The 18382-nt window shown below is 38.5% G+C and overlaps 1 protein-coding gene across 2 annotated transcripts in view; it reads right to left on the minus strand.

Moving 5' to 3' along the window:
- The window catches only part of ITGA1 (integrin subunit alpha 1), a 158459-nt gene that overhangs the window by 66015 nt on the left and 74062 nt on the right, over window positions 1–18382 (minus strand). For both annotated transcript variants that reach the window (XM_042950183.1, XM_042950174.1), the window contains exon 7: window positions 2693–2841. In XM_042950183.1, coding sequence (XP_042806117.1) covers window positions 2693–2841 — 149 coding nt within the window. The remainder of the gene's footprint in view (window positions 1–2692; window positions 2842–18382) is intronic.

The raw sequence follows: 18382 nt of genomic DNA on the forward strand, positions 1-18382 counted from the left end.
GAAGGTGGCACGGAGAGAAAGGGAAATGCTATGCCCTAACTGCAAAGAAAGGAGTTTTTATTTAATTCAAAAAGCATTTATGGAAAGAGCTGAAAGAGAAGGGAACTTAAATTCTTGTTTGTTTTGTGCTTCTCCACAGGCACGTGTGCACACACACACACACACACACACACACAGAGGCACACTTTCCCTGTATTATTTTCTTTTACTCAACTCACTTCCCTCTCTTGAGTCAAGTAAGTTTACCTGGAATGAAACAATGAAAGGGTTTCATATAATATTTTTTTTTTATTTTGGTATAAAATGCAGCAATTGTACTGAATGCTCCTTTTAAATATTTTAGTTTGGTCGTGAGGACAAATACCTGCAGTTTGGAATATGCCAAAAAACATTTCTCTTAAACCAACCTTCCAAATGGTTTGCACAATACACATTAGTTGTACCTTAGGTACACAGTAAATGCACAATAGTAGGTATCTTGTGAGCAGGAGAGAAAATCCTGTGATTTTGCCACACAGTGATGTGGGCAAAGGGATTTTTATCTGTGATTATTTCTCTTTAGAAAGACTGAAGGCAAATATGAGAAGATATTAACAACTGTTGATTTGTTTGGTGAGTACATAGGATTTTGTTGTTTGCTTTCTTTTACATTTTTGATTTTTCTTAAAAATTTCAAAATAAAGGAGAAGCGATTAAAAAAACAACAACTGATCACTAAGGAACTGCATATTTCTGCCCTCTACACTAAACAGGTAGATGTCCAACTTCTTTATATGAACAAAGGTGAAAACAGATGTTAAAGACTAGTCTTTAAATGAAGTTCAGACATGGATATCACATATGATTCAACCCTTTTTGTGGTCTTAATTCTTTAGAGGATCACCAAAACTTCCTACTTCTTACAAAGATACAGGTCATTACTGAATGAACCTCAGCTGATGGAGATAATTAAAAGACATTTCTTAAAGAAAATCTGCTAGATCTAAACAAGGGTTGGTTTTATATAATGTAAAACTAGCCACTGGCAGAACTCTTGAGTAGACTCTTTCTGTTTCAAATATCTTCAGCAAATTGCCCTTGACCCCCAAATACTACCATCCAATGAAAATAGAAGTAAAGGATTCTAAAAAATTAAAAATATTGTTTGCAATTGGCCCTGCTAGAAAGGAATAAACAGCAATTAAAAATATGCTTCAATGTGAAAAAAGAATGTACAAGGATACTGAGTAATACCACTATGGAGTTTTATTTATATACAAAACTCAATAAACTGTGTGCCCTACAGCTAGACCCTTTGTGAAACATGTAGGCAAAAACCATATAGGGTTATGGTATTTAGAGTGGTATTTACGCAGGAGAAAAGCAGCCAGAATATTTCTTCAGTTAGTTTTCAAAGATGAATATTCATTCTTAAGTGGATGCCTTTAGAAAATACACAGCTCCCTACAGACTCAGAGCTTTCAAAGAACACTTTGATTTACTTTGAATGTGCAGTCACATTTAGTCAATTATTTAAGAAGGTGCATTCAGCACACCTCAACATGTGCACTCTCTGTGCATGCAAATCGGTGATCTGAAAGGCAGGTAAATGTAAAATTACCCCATCTGTTTGTGGTTATTTTCTCTTGAGCCCCATATAACTAGAACCACATGCTTCTCTAACACTTAGGGGCCTAATGCTGCACATAAAATCTCAGTTCTTCAGAATATCCATATTAACTATTTTAACCCCCTTAAAATACTGATCTTAGCAGACAAGTGAAGTGAGAGAATGGGTAATTAGTTCTTTAAAATCAGATGAGGGTCCAGAAGTTGAAGACACGTAACAGAAGGATCCTTAGTATTAGTCACATTACTTATTAGATTTCCTGTGATTTTGGTATTGTTTAGTTTTTTTATCAGAACCTTACTAGCTTTAAAGGCAACTCATGAATAAAACAGCAAATGATGGGAGTTGCATGCAATTGGGAACGATATAGAAAATAAAATGTTCTACATTGTGATCAAAGGACAGTTCTGTAGCTTCTCATAGAATGAAGTTCAACCACAGAGTGGATTATGTGCTCTCCGTGGAGGTGCAGGAGGAAGGAAGAGATGTGAATTAGAGGAAATTTGGAGAACAGAAGAAAGAAAGAGTGCACAAATGATGAAGTTCTTTCCACTTCTTTCAGTCTTTGCACTGAAAATGATTTCAAAGACAGCGCTATTGAATTTGGCTTCTTAAAAACTCTTACTTGAGAGCTTCAATAACCCTAAATTAGGTACTGTAAAATTATGGACATACTAGGATATAAATACATATTGAGTAGAAGTGGATGGATATTAATCCTCTTTTTTAAAAAAAATGGGATTCCTAGAAGCTGTAAACAAAGAACAAAGGGAAAATATATTCACTAATATTTTGTCTTAGCACCCAAGAACATGATGCATTAGACTATAGTAGTTTTTATGACTGATTTTCCATGACTTAAACCTTTAGAATAAGAGGAAAGACAAGAAGGGCAGGGAGACTATGTTGTAGAAAAACTTGATCCTATAACTATTAGCTAATTGGTGGAACCCAGTTTTTTAAAAAGATGACTTTAAATATTGCCAAGGTAAATGCTCAATCAACACTCGAAAGGGCTTGATTGTGAACAGTTGGTCATGTGTAGTTTTTTTTTTACCTTGGTCTATTTTTTAATCCACATACCTGGCTGTGTCTATCCCAAGGGCTGTCATAGTCTGGCGGCCACCTCTCTGGATTATTTTATTTGCTGCAACAAGTACCTCTTCCGTTGATGAGTACTTATTGAGGTTGAACTCATGGGTTACATTTTCTCCATACTGTACAATTCCAACCTGAAATACCAAGCCATTGTGAGTTAACCATCTAGCAATATTCCATTTCAATTTTCTTTAGTTTAAACATATAGATCAGATGTCATACATTTTTGTCTTTTAGATAGTTCAAAAATTCATCAGTATACAAATCCTTCCGACAGAAATAACCACTGTCACTTGTGGATATTCGTAGCCCAAGGAACAAGAATGAAAGTGCTGTTGTTAAACTTCTTAAACAATTGGTTTATCTCTGCAATAGTTTCTACTGAATGACTCTGGCAAGCCTTGAGGGGTAGAAGATACAATGCACTGACATGCTCTCTGCCTTCATGGAGCTTCTAAATGAGAGAGAGAGAGAGAGAGAGAGAGAGAGAGAGAGGAAATCAGAGAGAGAGAGAGAGAGAGAGAATCAGAGAGAGAGGGAGATTCAACAATCATTCCAATGCATGTTCAATTGCAAACTATGGAGAGAGGGCTGAAATGGAAAAGCTGTTTAGCAAGTAAACCTAGGGCCCTACTTCAAAATGGGGGGTTAGGGAAGGCCTCTTCGAAGTGATATTCAAATTGATACTGAAAGGTGCAAGGAGGGTGGAGACCTGTCCTGGATGGAGACAGAGCGAGAGGATGGATCCACACAAGGGCAATCAGTATGTGAAGAAGCTGAGATGAGAAAAAAGTAGGGATGTCCTGAGAACAGAAAGAAAGTCAGTAAGCCTGGACTAGGCTGTGAGGGGAAGTGAAACCAGATGAGGCTGGATGAGTAGTAAGTGGGGCATGTATCTGGGGAGGGCACACATGTGCTTCAGGCTTTATCTAGCTCAGGCATAGCTTCCATTTCTCTCACACCAGCCCTTCTCCCCACCACCCCTTTTCTTGTTCAGTCTTCCCTTCTTTCTACCTTCCTCCTTTCGTTCCCTCCTTTGCACAGATAGGATAATGTGGGCAGCTAACTGCAGAGCCATCATGGAGCAAAATGATACATAGGGTAAAGTGACACCAGATTGGATTTCCCTTGCTCTGTATTCCTCCCCTCTCCCTTACAGATGCCCATTTTTCTTATCCTCTTTCTATACCTATTTTTAAATATTGATGTGAACCAATAGATCAATCTACATCAAGAATTGTGAGTGAAGATAACTTTTTGTTTAATTTCCCACCCCAAAATGAGAAATTCAGAAATTCTATACCCAAATGAATGTCTTTTTAATGTAGAAATTCTGGGCACTTCATTTCTTGGGTCCTGGGGAAGCAATTTGAGACAAGGCTGCCTTCTTGCTAAGGCAATTGCCTAGTTTGCTCAGTGGTAAAGTTGCCTCTAGTGCTTTTTTCATACCCATCCTATTTCCAATTCTGATCTTACTTCCAAGTGGCATGAAGGTTCAGCATCTACCTTCCAGCCTCCCTTGAGGATGTTACAATTGTCAGAAATCTTTAATTACATGTCTGACTCATAGATACATTTCCACAGCTGGGTCTTCTTTGAAACCAGAAGCATACTCTGGCATTTGCAGAAACCAACAAGACTACCTTCTAATTTAAAATAATCTTTATCATCTTTGAGCCACCTTCTAGAGTACACTAGACGTCTTGAAGCAATTACACCATTATGCTTAAGTGAGAATAGTATCCTATATTTTTAATGCCTTTTGAAAAGCTTTCCCCTAATTTATTCAGATTACAATAACATTAATTGGTATCACATTTTATAAATGAGAAATTTAAGTTTAAAATATTCCTCACAGTGAAAGGGCAGAAAAGAGTCTAGTCTAAGATGTGAATCTTTTATCCCAGGGCTTTTTCCATCAGTCTACTTCCTCTCTACAGAAATACACCTCCCTGAACTCCCTGCATTCTGTGTCGCCTCATCCTACTAGTTTCTGCTAAATGCTGCTGCCATTGATGAATTGTTACTTGATGAATTCAATGAGCTATCTAGCTAATTGAGATCTACTGGAGAATATAATACAAGTAAAGCAAACAAACAAGCATCATATTTTAAAAATAGAAACAGAACACATTAATCATTCCTTAGAGTTGTTTAGTTGGGTATAGGATAAATAAGAAAAAGATAGCATACGTAAGTGTAAGATAAGGTATATAATAAGCTGACTGAACATGCAATCCCTCAATCTATGTCCAGGATAGCCCTGCTCTTCTATGAATATATCATTCACTGAATATCTGTCACCATCAGTCCCAAAGCTGTGTGCTCTTATAATTGGAATAAAGATGACCAAAAGTCCTTTTGGAAATATAAGCAGGCTACAACCAACTAATTATGCTAAATAAATAAATAAATAAATAAATAAATAAATAAATAAATGGATGAGGATACACTCAAAATCCAATTCAGGTTATTTCCTTGAATCATAATTAAGTGTTACGGATAGTTATCCATTACTCTCAACACAGATTTAAAATTATTCTCCCAAATGACCCTCATAGGTTTTAATTAATAATCTAGGGAGACACTGTATAATTATTAAGGGAAACCATGAAGGTTCAACATTGTCTTTGTGTATAGAAATGTTCAGTATAAATAAAAGTAAAATGATTTTGCAACTTAGATAAACATTATGCTTATTTTTTGGTACCAAGGTGAATAAATGCTGCTGTGGAAGTTAATTGCTCATCTATTCAGGACATCTTACAGAGTTTCTTTGTTTTTATTTCCCTTTGTTTTTGTTTGATCAGGCAGGAGGCTAAAGAACTTTGAAAACTGTCATTCCTGTCATTATTCTTGGACATTTTACTACTTGAGTGAATCTACTGAACACTGTAGTCTCTCATTTGGATAAAATATTGAACAATCTAGTCTTATTTCTTTGACTTCCTCATCTTTAGTAATCTTTTCCTCTACATCACCTATGTCATCCACTCTCAAGGTCTTATCCTTGACCTTGTCAACTGGAAAAACTGCAGCACCTCAATCTCAATTTCAAGTGTTTTACCATTAACTTGAGCTCATTTATGTCTGTCACCAATTCCTTCACCATATCAAGACTTGCAATTAATTCAGAGATCCTACTTTTTTTTTGTCCCTAGCTTAGATTCCATGGTCCATCACCACAATCATTTACTTGCAAACTTTAACTCCTTTAACCTTTTTTCCCCTCCATTAACTCACATGGCTAACCTCCAACTCTGGTTAAGTCCAAATATCTCCTTTACTTTCTGTGCTTCTGTGACTTCAAACGTTTCTACACAAAAATCACACAAATTGTAGACTGGTCTCACTTTAAAGTTATGGCCATGAATCTCAAATGTGGTTGCACATAACACTGCTCGACAGTCCTACTCCTTTGTACTAATGAGCGTATTTTGCTCCCATTTATTGAGTGCAATCAAATTCTGGTCATAAACTATTAACTCTTCAGGAAAAAGACAGTATCACATTGATACATGGGGAGGAGTTCACACGAGAAGAGGAAGAATTTATGCCAATTAAACAAGGCTGCTTTGTGCCATAATATTTGACATTTCAAAATACTTTACATATTTTATAAAACCTACTATGGACTATTGGATTATCTGGACACCAGGAACAGCAGAAAAATTTTAGCCTCTTGGTAAGTCAGAAATCAGTGCTTTATACCTTCTCTCTCTCTCTCTCTCTCTCCCTGTCTGTCTTTCTCTACCTACTTAACATATATCTCACTTCTATAAGTTTATTCTTTAGATAACTTGTAACTGTCAGTTGCCTCACCCTTTCTTTATACTTTGCTTCTAACACTCCACATGAGTCTCTTCAGATGACCGTCTGCCCTTGGATTGCTAGATCTGCTTTGTTCCAAAGGTTCAAAGAGCGAGGAGTGCCTGGAAATTTTTTCCTTTATCGCCTTTTGCCAAGCTCCACAGGCAATGCCTGAGTACAGACAGTGAAAGACCAGCCCCTTGACTCAGATTAGCTGAAGGCCTTGATTTCACTTGAAATCACACCCTTGGTTCTTCTCAGTTGTTACTCTGTTTTGCTCCCCCAAATCTCTTACTATTTTCTTTTAAAAGCACTCCCTTAGTAAATCACTGTCACTTGGCTCATTTTCTCAGGGTTTGCTTCTGGGAAACCAGACTTAAGGCAGCTATTATCTGTGTTTCTGCATTTCTTCCTTGGCTCAGGCCAGACCTCACTTCACTCAACCTGGACCGTGGCAATAGTTGGTCTTTCTGCTGTTGGTCTTCCTCCTATTTTCATTCTCCTCAGCTCCATCTCCTCAGCTCTTACATAAATAAATGTAAGGCTAACTGCCTTGAAATTCTGCTTACATAACATCCTTATTCAAAAATCTCCACTAACTCTCCATTGCCTACATCAATGACTTTAAAATACACTCTAAATGGAATTTTTATTCTACTTAAAATAGAAAACAGATAAAACTTGAAGCTGCTCCTTGGAAATACAAGACCTGTAAGGTAAACTTCAGTTTTCTTCCCCTGACCTGCAGTCACTCAACAGCCTTTCTAGTTCTCCCACATCTTCAGGACTCCCCAGTATGAACCCTGTCCCTACCAAGTGCCTTTCCTCATCCCTCCAACAAAGCTAAGTTCTATCCATTCTGGAAGATCCGGTACAAAGAGTCACTTTCTCTGCAAAACTTTTTCCACCTAGTCGCCAGTCTAGCTTACTGATCTTCCCCTTCTCTAACCCCTGAAGCAAACTTGTCTGTTTTGCTCCTGGGAGTACTGTATTCTTCTGAACTTCTTTGTATGCATGCTTTATCTCCCAACTGCATTATATATAGGAGCAAGCAGGGCTAAGGAGCATGGACTATGTCATAGCTTTTGGTACTCTCTTATCCCATGCTGCTGTTTTGCTTTGCTTATGATTGACCCTCATACATTCTTACTAGATGACTGTAACATTTCACATAAGACTGAGATAGCAGGGAAATAATGATAAGCAGAAAAAGAGAGACATAAAGATGTGTGGGAAATGAGAAGACTGGGGGCAGTGGAATCTCAAATCTCAGGGAAATGACGCTCAGTGTAGGTCCCTGGCTGATAGTGGGCTGCATATTTCCTTACGAATCAGACAGAATAAGGCCTGCTGTGTCTTTTCCAGAAAAGGGTGGCATTTATTGATTTTCATCACAGGAAAATGGTCAAATCACAAAGCAAACGCGTGTAACACTTTGCTGAGTATTAACGGGACCCAGTTAATAAACCAGTTTTAGTCCTAGCTTAGGGTATAAGTTAAGGCAGGTAAAACAGATTTATACTTGATAATATATATATATATATATATATATATATATATATATATATATATATATATACACACACACACACACACACACACACACATATATATGCAACAGAATCAAATAAGGATGATAATGAAATAACAAGATAAAAAGTTAGCCAAGTGAGGCATACAGATTTTGAGGAGGCAGGAGGACAGAAGTACAAGTACATTTATTGTCTCACAGTGAAAGGGCTCATGGAGGGAGGAAGATGCAGTCCCCTTAGTAGGTACCCAGGTAAAGAACAGACGGTGGGTTTACAAATGTAGAATAGAGAAAGCAAAGCAGTCTTGAGTGGAGAATATGTCAAAAATTATAAGGAACTGAAATCATTCTAGGAACTGAGAAAAAGAAAAATGGCCAATAATCATCATATTTGACTTGAGGCAGCCAGTTGTGTTGGAATGATACAAAAACCAGAGCGTAGAAGTTAAGTAGAGACTGCTGAGGAGTAATGGAGATGGAAAGACTCTAGGCATGTTTGCTGAATGGAAATAAATAAGCAGGATGACAGCTAAAAGAAGCAACCGGCTAGATGTGGGCTTTCTTGAAGAGAAAATGGAAAAAGAGCAGCTTAGGGCATTAGTAAAACAGCATGGGAAGATAGGAACAAAATATTCTTATAAAGAGTAGAACAAGGAGAGCCTGGGTGGCTCAGTCATTTAAGCATCTGACTTGGGCTCAGGTCATGATCTCGTGGCTCCTGAGTTCGAGCCCCACGTCTGAGCCCGGCGTCGGGCACTGTGCTGACAGCTCAGAGCCTGGAGCCTGCTTCAGATTCTGTGTCTCTCTCTTTCTCCCCTTCCCCCACTTGCGCGCGCACGCGCGTGCGCTCTCTCTCAAAAATAAACATTTAAAAAAAGAGAGTAGAACAAGTACAACAGTCACTTTTCAGAGACAACTGGAAAGGAAGGCTTTACTTCCTAGGGAGGCACAGTTTGAACTTCCTGATTAAGTAGAACAAAAGATATAGGTATGTAATTAAATCTAAGACCAAAGAGAACTAAGATTCAGGCTATCACATAAATCAGGCACACAACTGATAGAGGATTCTGTTATATGAACCAGAGGTTTGTAACATTTATTCAAAACCACTTAAACATGAGATTTACCATCCTTCTTCAGCTAAGCCATGAGCTAATATTCCCTGACCCCTTTTCTAGGGAGTACTAGCACCCTCTGTATGTTACTCGCTATGATTTTTAAAGAATTCCATGGTCAAGTAATCTTGAAAAACAATGGGTAACACAAAGTTAACATGTATCTTTACAGCACGGGGTCCCTTCTCTCTCTCTCTCTCTCTCTCTCTCTCTCTCTGTCTCTCTCGGTCTCTCCCTTTATCTCTTTGTCTGCCTCTCTTTCTCCTTCTGCTATTTATATTAAGTAAAAAAAAAATGCCACAAATTTCAAATGCAAAAGGCCAAGGCTTTCTCTTCTGTTCCCAGTTGCTCTACTCTGATTCATAAGCAAATTTTTTTGAAAATGCTCTGAGTCTTTAATATGAAAATATGCATTGTGAATCATGAATTGAAAGACTTGATATATTTTATTCCTATTTAAGGGAATATTTTGGGGGAAGAACATATTTAACACCTCAAGCAACATAATTTAGAAAACATTGCTTTACAACATTGAGCTACCTCCTCGTAAAGATCAAATAATTGTTCTGCCTCATTCACCTTTGTTATATTCATGATACACTATAATTGTAGTACTCATCCAAATATAAGATTTTACCTCATTTCTAAGTTGGAAGTATTTTGGGCTCAGGGACAAAGTTACAGTTTTTTTTTTTAATTGCCCATGACACCTAGCTTAATACTTAATCAAGAAGTCACTTCATATATATCTGCTGAATTACAATGAATTTATTATGTGGATGGTTTTCATTTCTTTTAGGGGGTAGAGAAGAAAGAGGAAGAAAGTGAATGTGAGAAATATAAATGAAATCACTGAAAGGAGGGCCTTCTGATTTTTTTTTTCATGAAATTCAAGTAACACAGAATGACAAAGAAGTTTAAGAAAGAGAAGTATGTAAAATAGCTACTAAGTACATTGAGTCAAAGAGTTATGAAGAAGTGGAATTATTTCCTCATTTAGAATTATATTCTAATACCTTGTATTGTTAAGTTAAAGTTATAACAGCAGTTGCTAAATTTTAATTTCTTTTTTAAAAATTTTTTTAATGTTTTACTTATTTTTGACAGAGAGACAGAACAAGAGCAGGGGAGGGGCAGAGAGAGAGGGAGACACAGGATCCGAAGCAGGCTCCAGGCTCTGAGCTGTCAGCACAGAGCCCGACACGGGGCTTGAACTCACAGACAGTGAGATCATGACCTAAACCGAAATCGGATGCTCAACCAACTGAGCCACCCAGGCGCCCCTTTAAATTTTAATTTCTAAAGCACAAACTAAGTTTCTGGGCTTTCCATTCAACAATTAACATTATCAACCCAGTGTCTTCTTTAGGGGAATAATGATAGGGTAAAACAATGAAGTGTTCTGTGGGAGATTCCCCCATTGCTGAACATGAAAAGAGCTCAGGCTTTGTGTCCGGCCAATTTATATTTCCTTTAACCAAACTATGGTGCAAAGCCCTGCCCCCTACCACATGCTTCTAATGTGATTAAGTTGGAGTAAGAATGCAGTAATAATACAGACTGTAATCCCAGTGAACTGTCAGCATGGGCCATTCTGAGGCTATGTTAGCTGGAACCAGGCTTCACCGTTTGTCACTGTGAAGGGAGGCATAAGTGAGACTGGATCATAAGGAAATGAAATGAGTCCTCAGAAACATAAAGTTGATAGATGATAGATATAGGTCCTAGGAAAATGGTGTCTTAAGCTGCCTTCTTGGATGATGCTGTAATGAAATTGATCCAAGTTCAAAAATGCAAGGATAAGGGAGTACAAGTAAAGTTCTGAGAAGACTGTGGGAGCAATCAGGATGAGAGGTGAATGGGGCTGGGGCGGGAACACCTGTAAAGAAAAGTCTGGAACCTAACGTAAAGAGTGTCTGGGGGAGGTCCCCCACAAAGAATCACTTCTAGCTCAATGACTTCATGAAGTAGACTGAGAGAAAGAGGTCATTACAACAATGATTTTTAACACAAGGAGAAATGAAAAGTCCCAGCAATGAGATTTTTCCAACCCAAATGATTTACCTCCTATATGCTCAGCAACACATAAAACTCTAAACTGTATCCCATAAATAAAAGGATTAAGGCACAATGCTGTCAAAGTGGAATTCACAGTCTGCCAGGAGAGACAGACACAGAAGGAAAAGATAGTGCTACTGAGTGATGAGAGCTGTAAGTGAAGGGTGAGTAGAACTTATGGGGACAGAGGGGAGGGAATTGTTTGTGGGAAGAGGGGTGGAAAGATCATGGAACGTGACAGAGACAGTGACACTGGAACTAAGTCACCTAGCACCTAGGGCTTGGGGTAGAGAAGGGCACTCTGGGGAGGGGCTCCTGTGGACACTGGCAATGTGTTCAGGGAAAGCGAGGGGAGGAGTGGCTGCAGAGCCAGAAGAGAGGCAAGAAGGCACCAGGGAGACAGGCGGCAGTGGGAATGAGTGGCGCCAGGTGACAGATGCTTTCCAATCCACTGGGGAGCTTGGATATTACTCAGCAGGCAAAGACAGGAGATTTTTACCCAGGGAAATGCTATGATCTGAATTTTACCTTGGAAAGATAGCTCAGGGATGGAGGTAGGGGAGAATGCAGATTGGGTGGCTAGTGAAGAGAAGATTCACCTTATTCACAGTACCGCTGTCAGATACTATAGCCTGATTGACAAGGATTCAGCTGCAAGGTGCCTTCAGGCTTCTATTCACACTTCAAAGCAATGAATAAGGCTTCAGGGGAAATGGCCATAAAACGTGCAGTAAAAAGAAAGATAAATAATATTCCTAAAATTTAATTAATCTCTCTCTTTCATTTTGCCTGGTTTAATGCTATGCTGTGCTTTTGATAGCAACAATCTAGACATTGTTCCATTAGTATATTTCACTTTTATATCAAGCCTCACAATTTACTGGTTTTATTTAGGGTAATGCACTCGTATTTGGCATATTTATATCATTCTCATTTATTATTAAAAGCAGTGTTATGTTTAGGTATTGAGGATCGATAAGACCTCCACAATGTTTATACCATCGTATCTTTTATGGCAAGCTCAGAGTGTTTCAGGTTTGTTTTTATAGGTGGTTTTTTTTAAAAGGCAATTTTATAGCCTTTACTCTGTCTTGGGTAAAAAAATTGGTTGACAAAAATTCCTTCACTATGTTAGCAAAAGTCTTAGTGGGAGCACACAGAAACCTGTACGAAACTTTGAGTAGCTATTTGGAGTTGATGTTTTTGTCACTTATGCTGCGTCCCCTAATGTACACTGATTGTCATGTGGAAACTTCAACGCTCAAGTTTAAGTTTTCCTTCTTTCTCCCTTCCTCTGTGTTTGTTTTTTTTTTCCTTTGTGGAGTTGACAATTCCTTTCATTTCTTTGCAACTATCTTTCAATACATGCAATTACTAAATGACAAATCTATGAATGCAGACAATAGGCCATCATATTTTATCTTTACCTGTTGTACTAAGTGTATAGCCATAATCAATACAGTACACAAGAATTCATGAGGTGTAGTCAGAATGACGTGATTTTTTTCTTGGCTCGTGATCCCTTTAAAATTTATTTAGGGTGAAGTTCTTCTATTCTCCCTGGATAGAAAGATAAGTGTCTTAATAGTTTTAAAATATCTATTAAAAAAGAAAAGACCTATATAATTGATCCTTGAACAACACGGGTTTGAACTGTGCGGGTCCACTGATACGTGAATTTTTTGGGTAAATACAGTGTAGTACTGTAAATGTATTCTCTCTTTATGATTTTCTTTTTTAAAAGTTTATTTATTTTTGAGACAGAGAGAGAAAGAGAGAGAGAGCAAGACAGTGAATGGGGGAGGGGCAGAGAGAGAGGGAATACAGAGGATCCCAAGTAGGCTCTAAGCTGTCAGCACAAAGCCCAATGTGGCTAGATCTCCCTAATAGTAAGATCATCACCTGAGCCAAAATCAACAGTCAGAAGCTTAGCTGACTGAGCCACCCAGGCGCCCCTTCTTTATGATTTTCATAATAGCATTTTCTTTTCTCTAGCTTACTTTATTGTAGAATATGGCATATAATACATAAAACATACAATATGTGTTAATCCACTGCTATGTTATTGGCAGGGCTTTCAGTCAACAGTAGGCTATTAGTAGTTAAGTTCTGGGGGAGTCAAAGTTATATGCAGATTTTTGACTGCACAGCAAGTCAGTGCCCCTAACCTTCACATTATCCTAGAGTCAACTGTATTTTTTTTTTAAATTTTTAATGTTTATTTATTTTTGGGAGCTAGAGAGAGAGAGTGAGCAGGGGAAAGGCAGAGAGAGAGGGAGACACAGAATCCAAAGGAAGCTGCAGGCTCTGTGCTGGCAGCACAGAGCCCAACATGGGGCTCGAAATCACGAGCCATTAGATCATGACCTGAACCGAAGCTGGAAACTCAACCGACTGAGCCACCGAGGCACCCCGAGTCAATTGTATTTTAATGTAGGTCATACCACATAAAATTGCTGTATTTGTAGGTCAAAAATGATCGAATAGCAACAATTTCATATGGTTCAACCTAGATTAAAACACACTCTAGGAGACAAAATATCAAAGTTGATTCATAGTATGTCTTCTCCCCTCACTAAGCCTTACAGGAGATGAGAAGCATGTAGTTGAGAAAGCGGCACAGGTGGCTGTTTCTTTCTTTGTTTCTTTACTCATCTCCCCTTAGATTGTTAACTGTAGTCTCTGACCTCTCCGGGGACAGGGGTAACGGAGATAAATAAAGGGTATAGGAATTTTTACTTGACCGGTGCTATCCTGAGATGGATCAGGTGCTACCAGGTGCTAACAACTTTCTTGTGGGTTCTCTGCAGATTTCTCTTCACCTACTTCCTTGTCTGAGTGAATACATGTCACTACTGCCCTCATCAGGGATATCTTCTGCTTTTTTGTGCAGAAGTCTCTGCTCACCTCCAGAAGAGTCTGAGGGCAGGACCTAACATGACTCCGTGATGATCCATGAATATACACATTCTTTGTAATGACAGACCTTGGGACTGCAGGGAAATCTGACTGCAGCTACCTCTCATCTGACTTGCCTGTCAGCAGCTAGACAGCTGCTATCTTGCCCTTTAGGTATTTCAGGCAGGAGTGAAGCACTAGTCAACTGTGTGTCCCAACTTTAGAAAACACATCAAGCTCATTGTGTGAACCCACTGAAGCCTTTCTCACTAGGCCCTGCTTGCAGAGAAATCTTCTTCAGAAATCCTCTTAACTCCATTCTGAATTCCTTTATACCCTTGATATGGGTGAAGAGTCCTCCATCCATCTCTTAGCTTTCTATCTTGGCAGCTCCTTCTGGGTATTCTCCCTCACAGTTTGTTTTTACATCTTTCCCTTTCAGGAATGGAGGTAGGGAGGATAAGTTATGGGGAGAAAAAAACCCAGAAGGAGATTCTGCCAATCTTAGGGCAGAATTGGGTGTTGTAATTGAAAACAAACAAAAACAAAAGACATACACTCCCCCCCAACACACAAACCCCCCCCCCCCCCCCCCCCACACACACACACACACACACAAAACCTATTTAAATTATATTATAGTCAGTCAGGGAGGAAAATGGTTGTTAAAATAAATTGTGTTTTTGGAGAGAATTACTATAAGACCACATGAATGATAACCATGCTTTTCAGTACACATTTCTTTGAAGAGTATTTTTCCAAAAGTAAATATTTTTCCAAAATTTATATGAACAAATTTCTTTTCTGAATCCACTAAAGGAAGATCAAACTTTAAAGGGAATTTAAAGGTGTTAAGACCCTTTTCACCACTTCAGCAAAGGTGATGGCTTAGTAGTAAATATGTCCTTTTCAATCCCCTTCACTTAGAGAATAACTTATGAAACTAGTCATTAACACAACTTAAGTCAAAATAGAAAAAGATTAGAAAATACTAAAGTGTAAACACTAAAGCCCAAATATAAAAGTATTTAATAGAAAATTAAAATGCCAGTTATAGAAAAAAAAAGTCTCATTAAATGTTCACCTATCAGAAAAAAATTTTAAAAAGCATTAATTATGATATACACACTTATTCAACAGGTCTCATTAAGAACCCACTCTGTCACAGCAAAGCACTGTCTGGCCAATGACAAGAATTAAAAGGTGATATAAAGTCTGTATCTAGAGATGCAGCAGAAACACACACACACAATATATAATAATGCATTAGTCCTGTGTTTCTCAAACTTTAATGTGTTTAAGAATCATGTAGGTTGCTTACTTAAAATGCAGGCTCTATAGCCCCACTCTGAGAGACTGATTCTGAAATCTGGGGTACAGCCCAAGCACCTCAGGGATTTGGGAAGAGAAGTTCTAGAAGCCTCTTTTGGAGAAACACTGCATTACAACAGAAGCTCTATGAGGGCAGTGGCTGTGTCTATCTTGTCTCTATGATTATCCAAGCCCCAGCACAGAGCCGAGTACATTGTAAACCCTCAGGAAACATACTTGAATAAATGAATGAAGGAGTATGGCTAAACTCCACAATGAATGATACAAGCAAAATGTGACATAAAAATTCAGCCATTTAAGCAGCTCCTCTCTCTTTAGGAAGCAGGTTTCCCTGGGTGAAGTCAGTGGATACTACAAATGACTCAGTGCACAGGGTTGCATTTTGAAATCTTGCCCTTTGTGGAATCAGGTCCTGGAAACAAGTAACCCGACTCTTCTGCCTCAGAGTATGTTCGTTTCCCTCCCATAGTCTGGTAGCATCTGAACTCTAAGGGCTGGCCCCCATTCCTCTGAATAAAGTGATTGTTCTCCCCCTGCCGCCAAGAAAGGTATACAACCCTGGCAGGCTAGAATTGCACTGGTGGCTGGCAGAATAGCTCCTCTATTAGGACTTTCACTACAGAAATAGAAAATTAATTACAGTTCTAGTAGACAGAAACATCAAAACTATAGCAGAACAGGTTGAGCATATAAACAATTGATTGTTTACAAAACTGAGTTCTTTATAAAACTGAGTCATGGGCACAGAACCCCACTGAGGCGGTGATTATTTTTGTAAGATAGCCTTGTAGATTTCCTTCCTAGAGTTGTAGAGTAACTCCAAACATGTCACTGCTGCACTAATGTCCACAGATAGCTACAAATAAATAAACTTTTTTTTACATTGAAATAGATAATTTAAAAGTAAAATAAAATTTCCAGATGACTAAAAATATTAGAAATAACAAGAAAATATTCCAAGACTATTCTTAGCTTTGGAAAGAAAGGCTTGGATAAGGAAGTAGAATGGGGTGGACAAAACAGGTGGAAGGGAAGATTGGACATTATGGGGAAAGGCAGTAAAAGAGGGGAGAGCTGTGATCCAGCCATCTGGTCACAGGTATGTCAGTGCAGAGGACAGAGTGCCAAGGGGTCTGGCCAAGGAAGCTATGGGCAACCATGATGAGATAAAAAGGACCAGAGACCTACTATTTAGGGACATCAGACTGGACCAGCCCTGAAACTTCTCCAAACAGCTGAACTGCAGCTGGAAAGCTATGGTTTCTGATCTGTCATCAACAAGCAACTTACTTTATTTAACAAGTTACTTAGCCTCTCCTATCTCCTCCATAAATTGAGATTTGGGGCTAAAAGTCCTCTACAATTCCATCCAGCTTTAATTTTATAGCCCTATGAAACTCTATTTACCAAGGAGAGAAAGGATTGGGGAAGAGGGCAAAAGAGGAAGGGAGAGGTCCTCAGCAGGGGGCAAAAAAAGGGTCCACGTGAAACATGTACCAGATGGAAGAGCAAGTCACAATTCTAGAATGGTCTTTTTTTTTTTTTTTAAGTTTATTTATTTATTTTGAGAGAGACAGAGACAGTGCAAGTTGGGGAGGGGCAGAGAGACAATAAAGAGAATCCCAAGCAGGCTCTGCAGGGCCGCATAGAGCCTGATGGGGAGCTTAAACCCACAAAGCCATGAGATCATGACCTGAGCTTGACTCTGATCATGACATGATCAAGAGTCAGATGCCTAACCAACTGAGCCATTCAGGCACCCCTCGAATGGTCTTTAAAAGGATGCAGGCTGCCTTATGCCCTGTATCAAGAAGAGACACCAAACTTCTGGTAATTCACTTGGGAAGACTAATTGCAGATGAGAAACTTGCATCCAGGAAAATTTAGCTTTTGTGATGCATAAAAGTCTATTTTTCAAATAATTTTATACTGATTTCAAGATGTTCTTTATTGTCCAGAAGGATATACAAAGCCTTACTCCTCACCTAGCTCTCACCTATTCAGCCTTGGAACACAGCCATATGACATTTCACTTTGAGGTTTGCATCTACTTTGCAATTTTTAACTACCATCCTTTTGGGGAAATTCATTTTGTAAATGTGTGTGTGTGTGTGTGTGTGTGTGTGTATCTATCTATACATACATTTATAGGCATATATATATATATATATATATATATATATACAGAAAAATATACAAGCATATCATATATATGTGTGTGTGTGTGTGTAGTCATGTCCTGTACCAGGTGTGGGTGTGGCAAACAATGCAGTCAGACCACTTTTTCAGTGCCTCAGAAATTTCTCCAAAGTAGAGCTTCAGAGAGAAAAGGAAAGACACTGGTCTGCAGGTGCAGATCTAATATCTTCTTTGCTCTCCTGCAGTCCCCAAACCGTGAAACAACCATTTGACTCTGACTCCAGTGCTAATTCCTGTTCTCAAGGCACTGACCTCACTCTGACATTTAATTTGCCTGTTATCCACTGTCTTCTCTGTATTTTAAGCCATATGGCTGTATAAGTTTAATCAGCATTAGATTAATTAAACCCGAACTCAGTGTCTAAAACCCAAACTCAGTGTCTAAACCATGTGAGAAGCTTCACTTCATTTAATGGCAATAAAGGGAATGTGTTCAGAAACAGATACTCATGGGGAGAAAAAAAAATTCAGCTTAATGTAGCTAAAGCATCGAGCACTTGGATTTTGCTTAAGAAAGTATTAAAGATGAGAAAAAAATGGTCTTTAAGCGATATCCTGTGATCACTTACTAATTTACTTGTATAATATAAGAGAGGGGATTTAATGTGATGTGTTTTTTGGGATGTCAGATTAGTTTCCACAAATTCTGAAACCCTGTTCTGATATTACCGAAGCTGGTTACACACTTACTTTATAAGTAAGAATTCAATTATGATTTATAGGGGATATTTT

Source organism: Panthera leo, chromosome A1 (genome assembly GCF_018350215.1).
Source record: "Panthera leo isolate Ple1 chromosome A1, P.leo_Ple1_pat1.1, whole genome shotgun sequence".
NCBI classification, from domain to species: Eukaryota; Metazoa; Chordata; class Mammalia; order Carnivora; family Felidae; genus Panthera; species Panthera leo.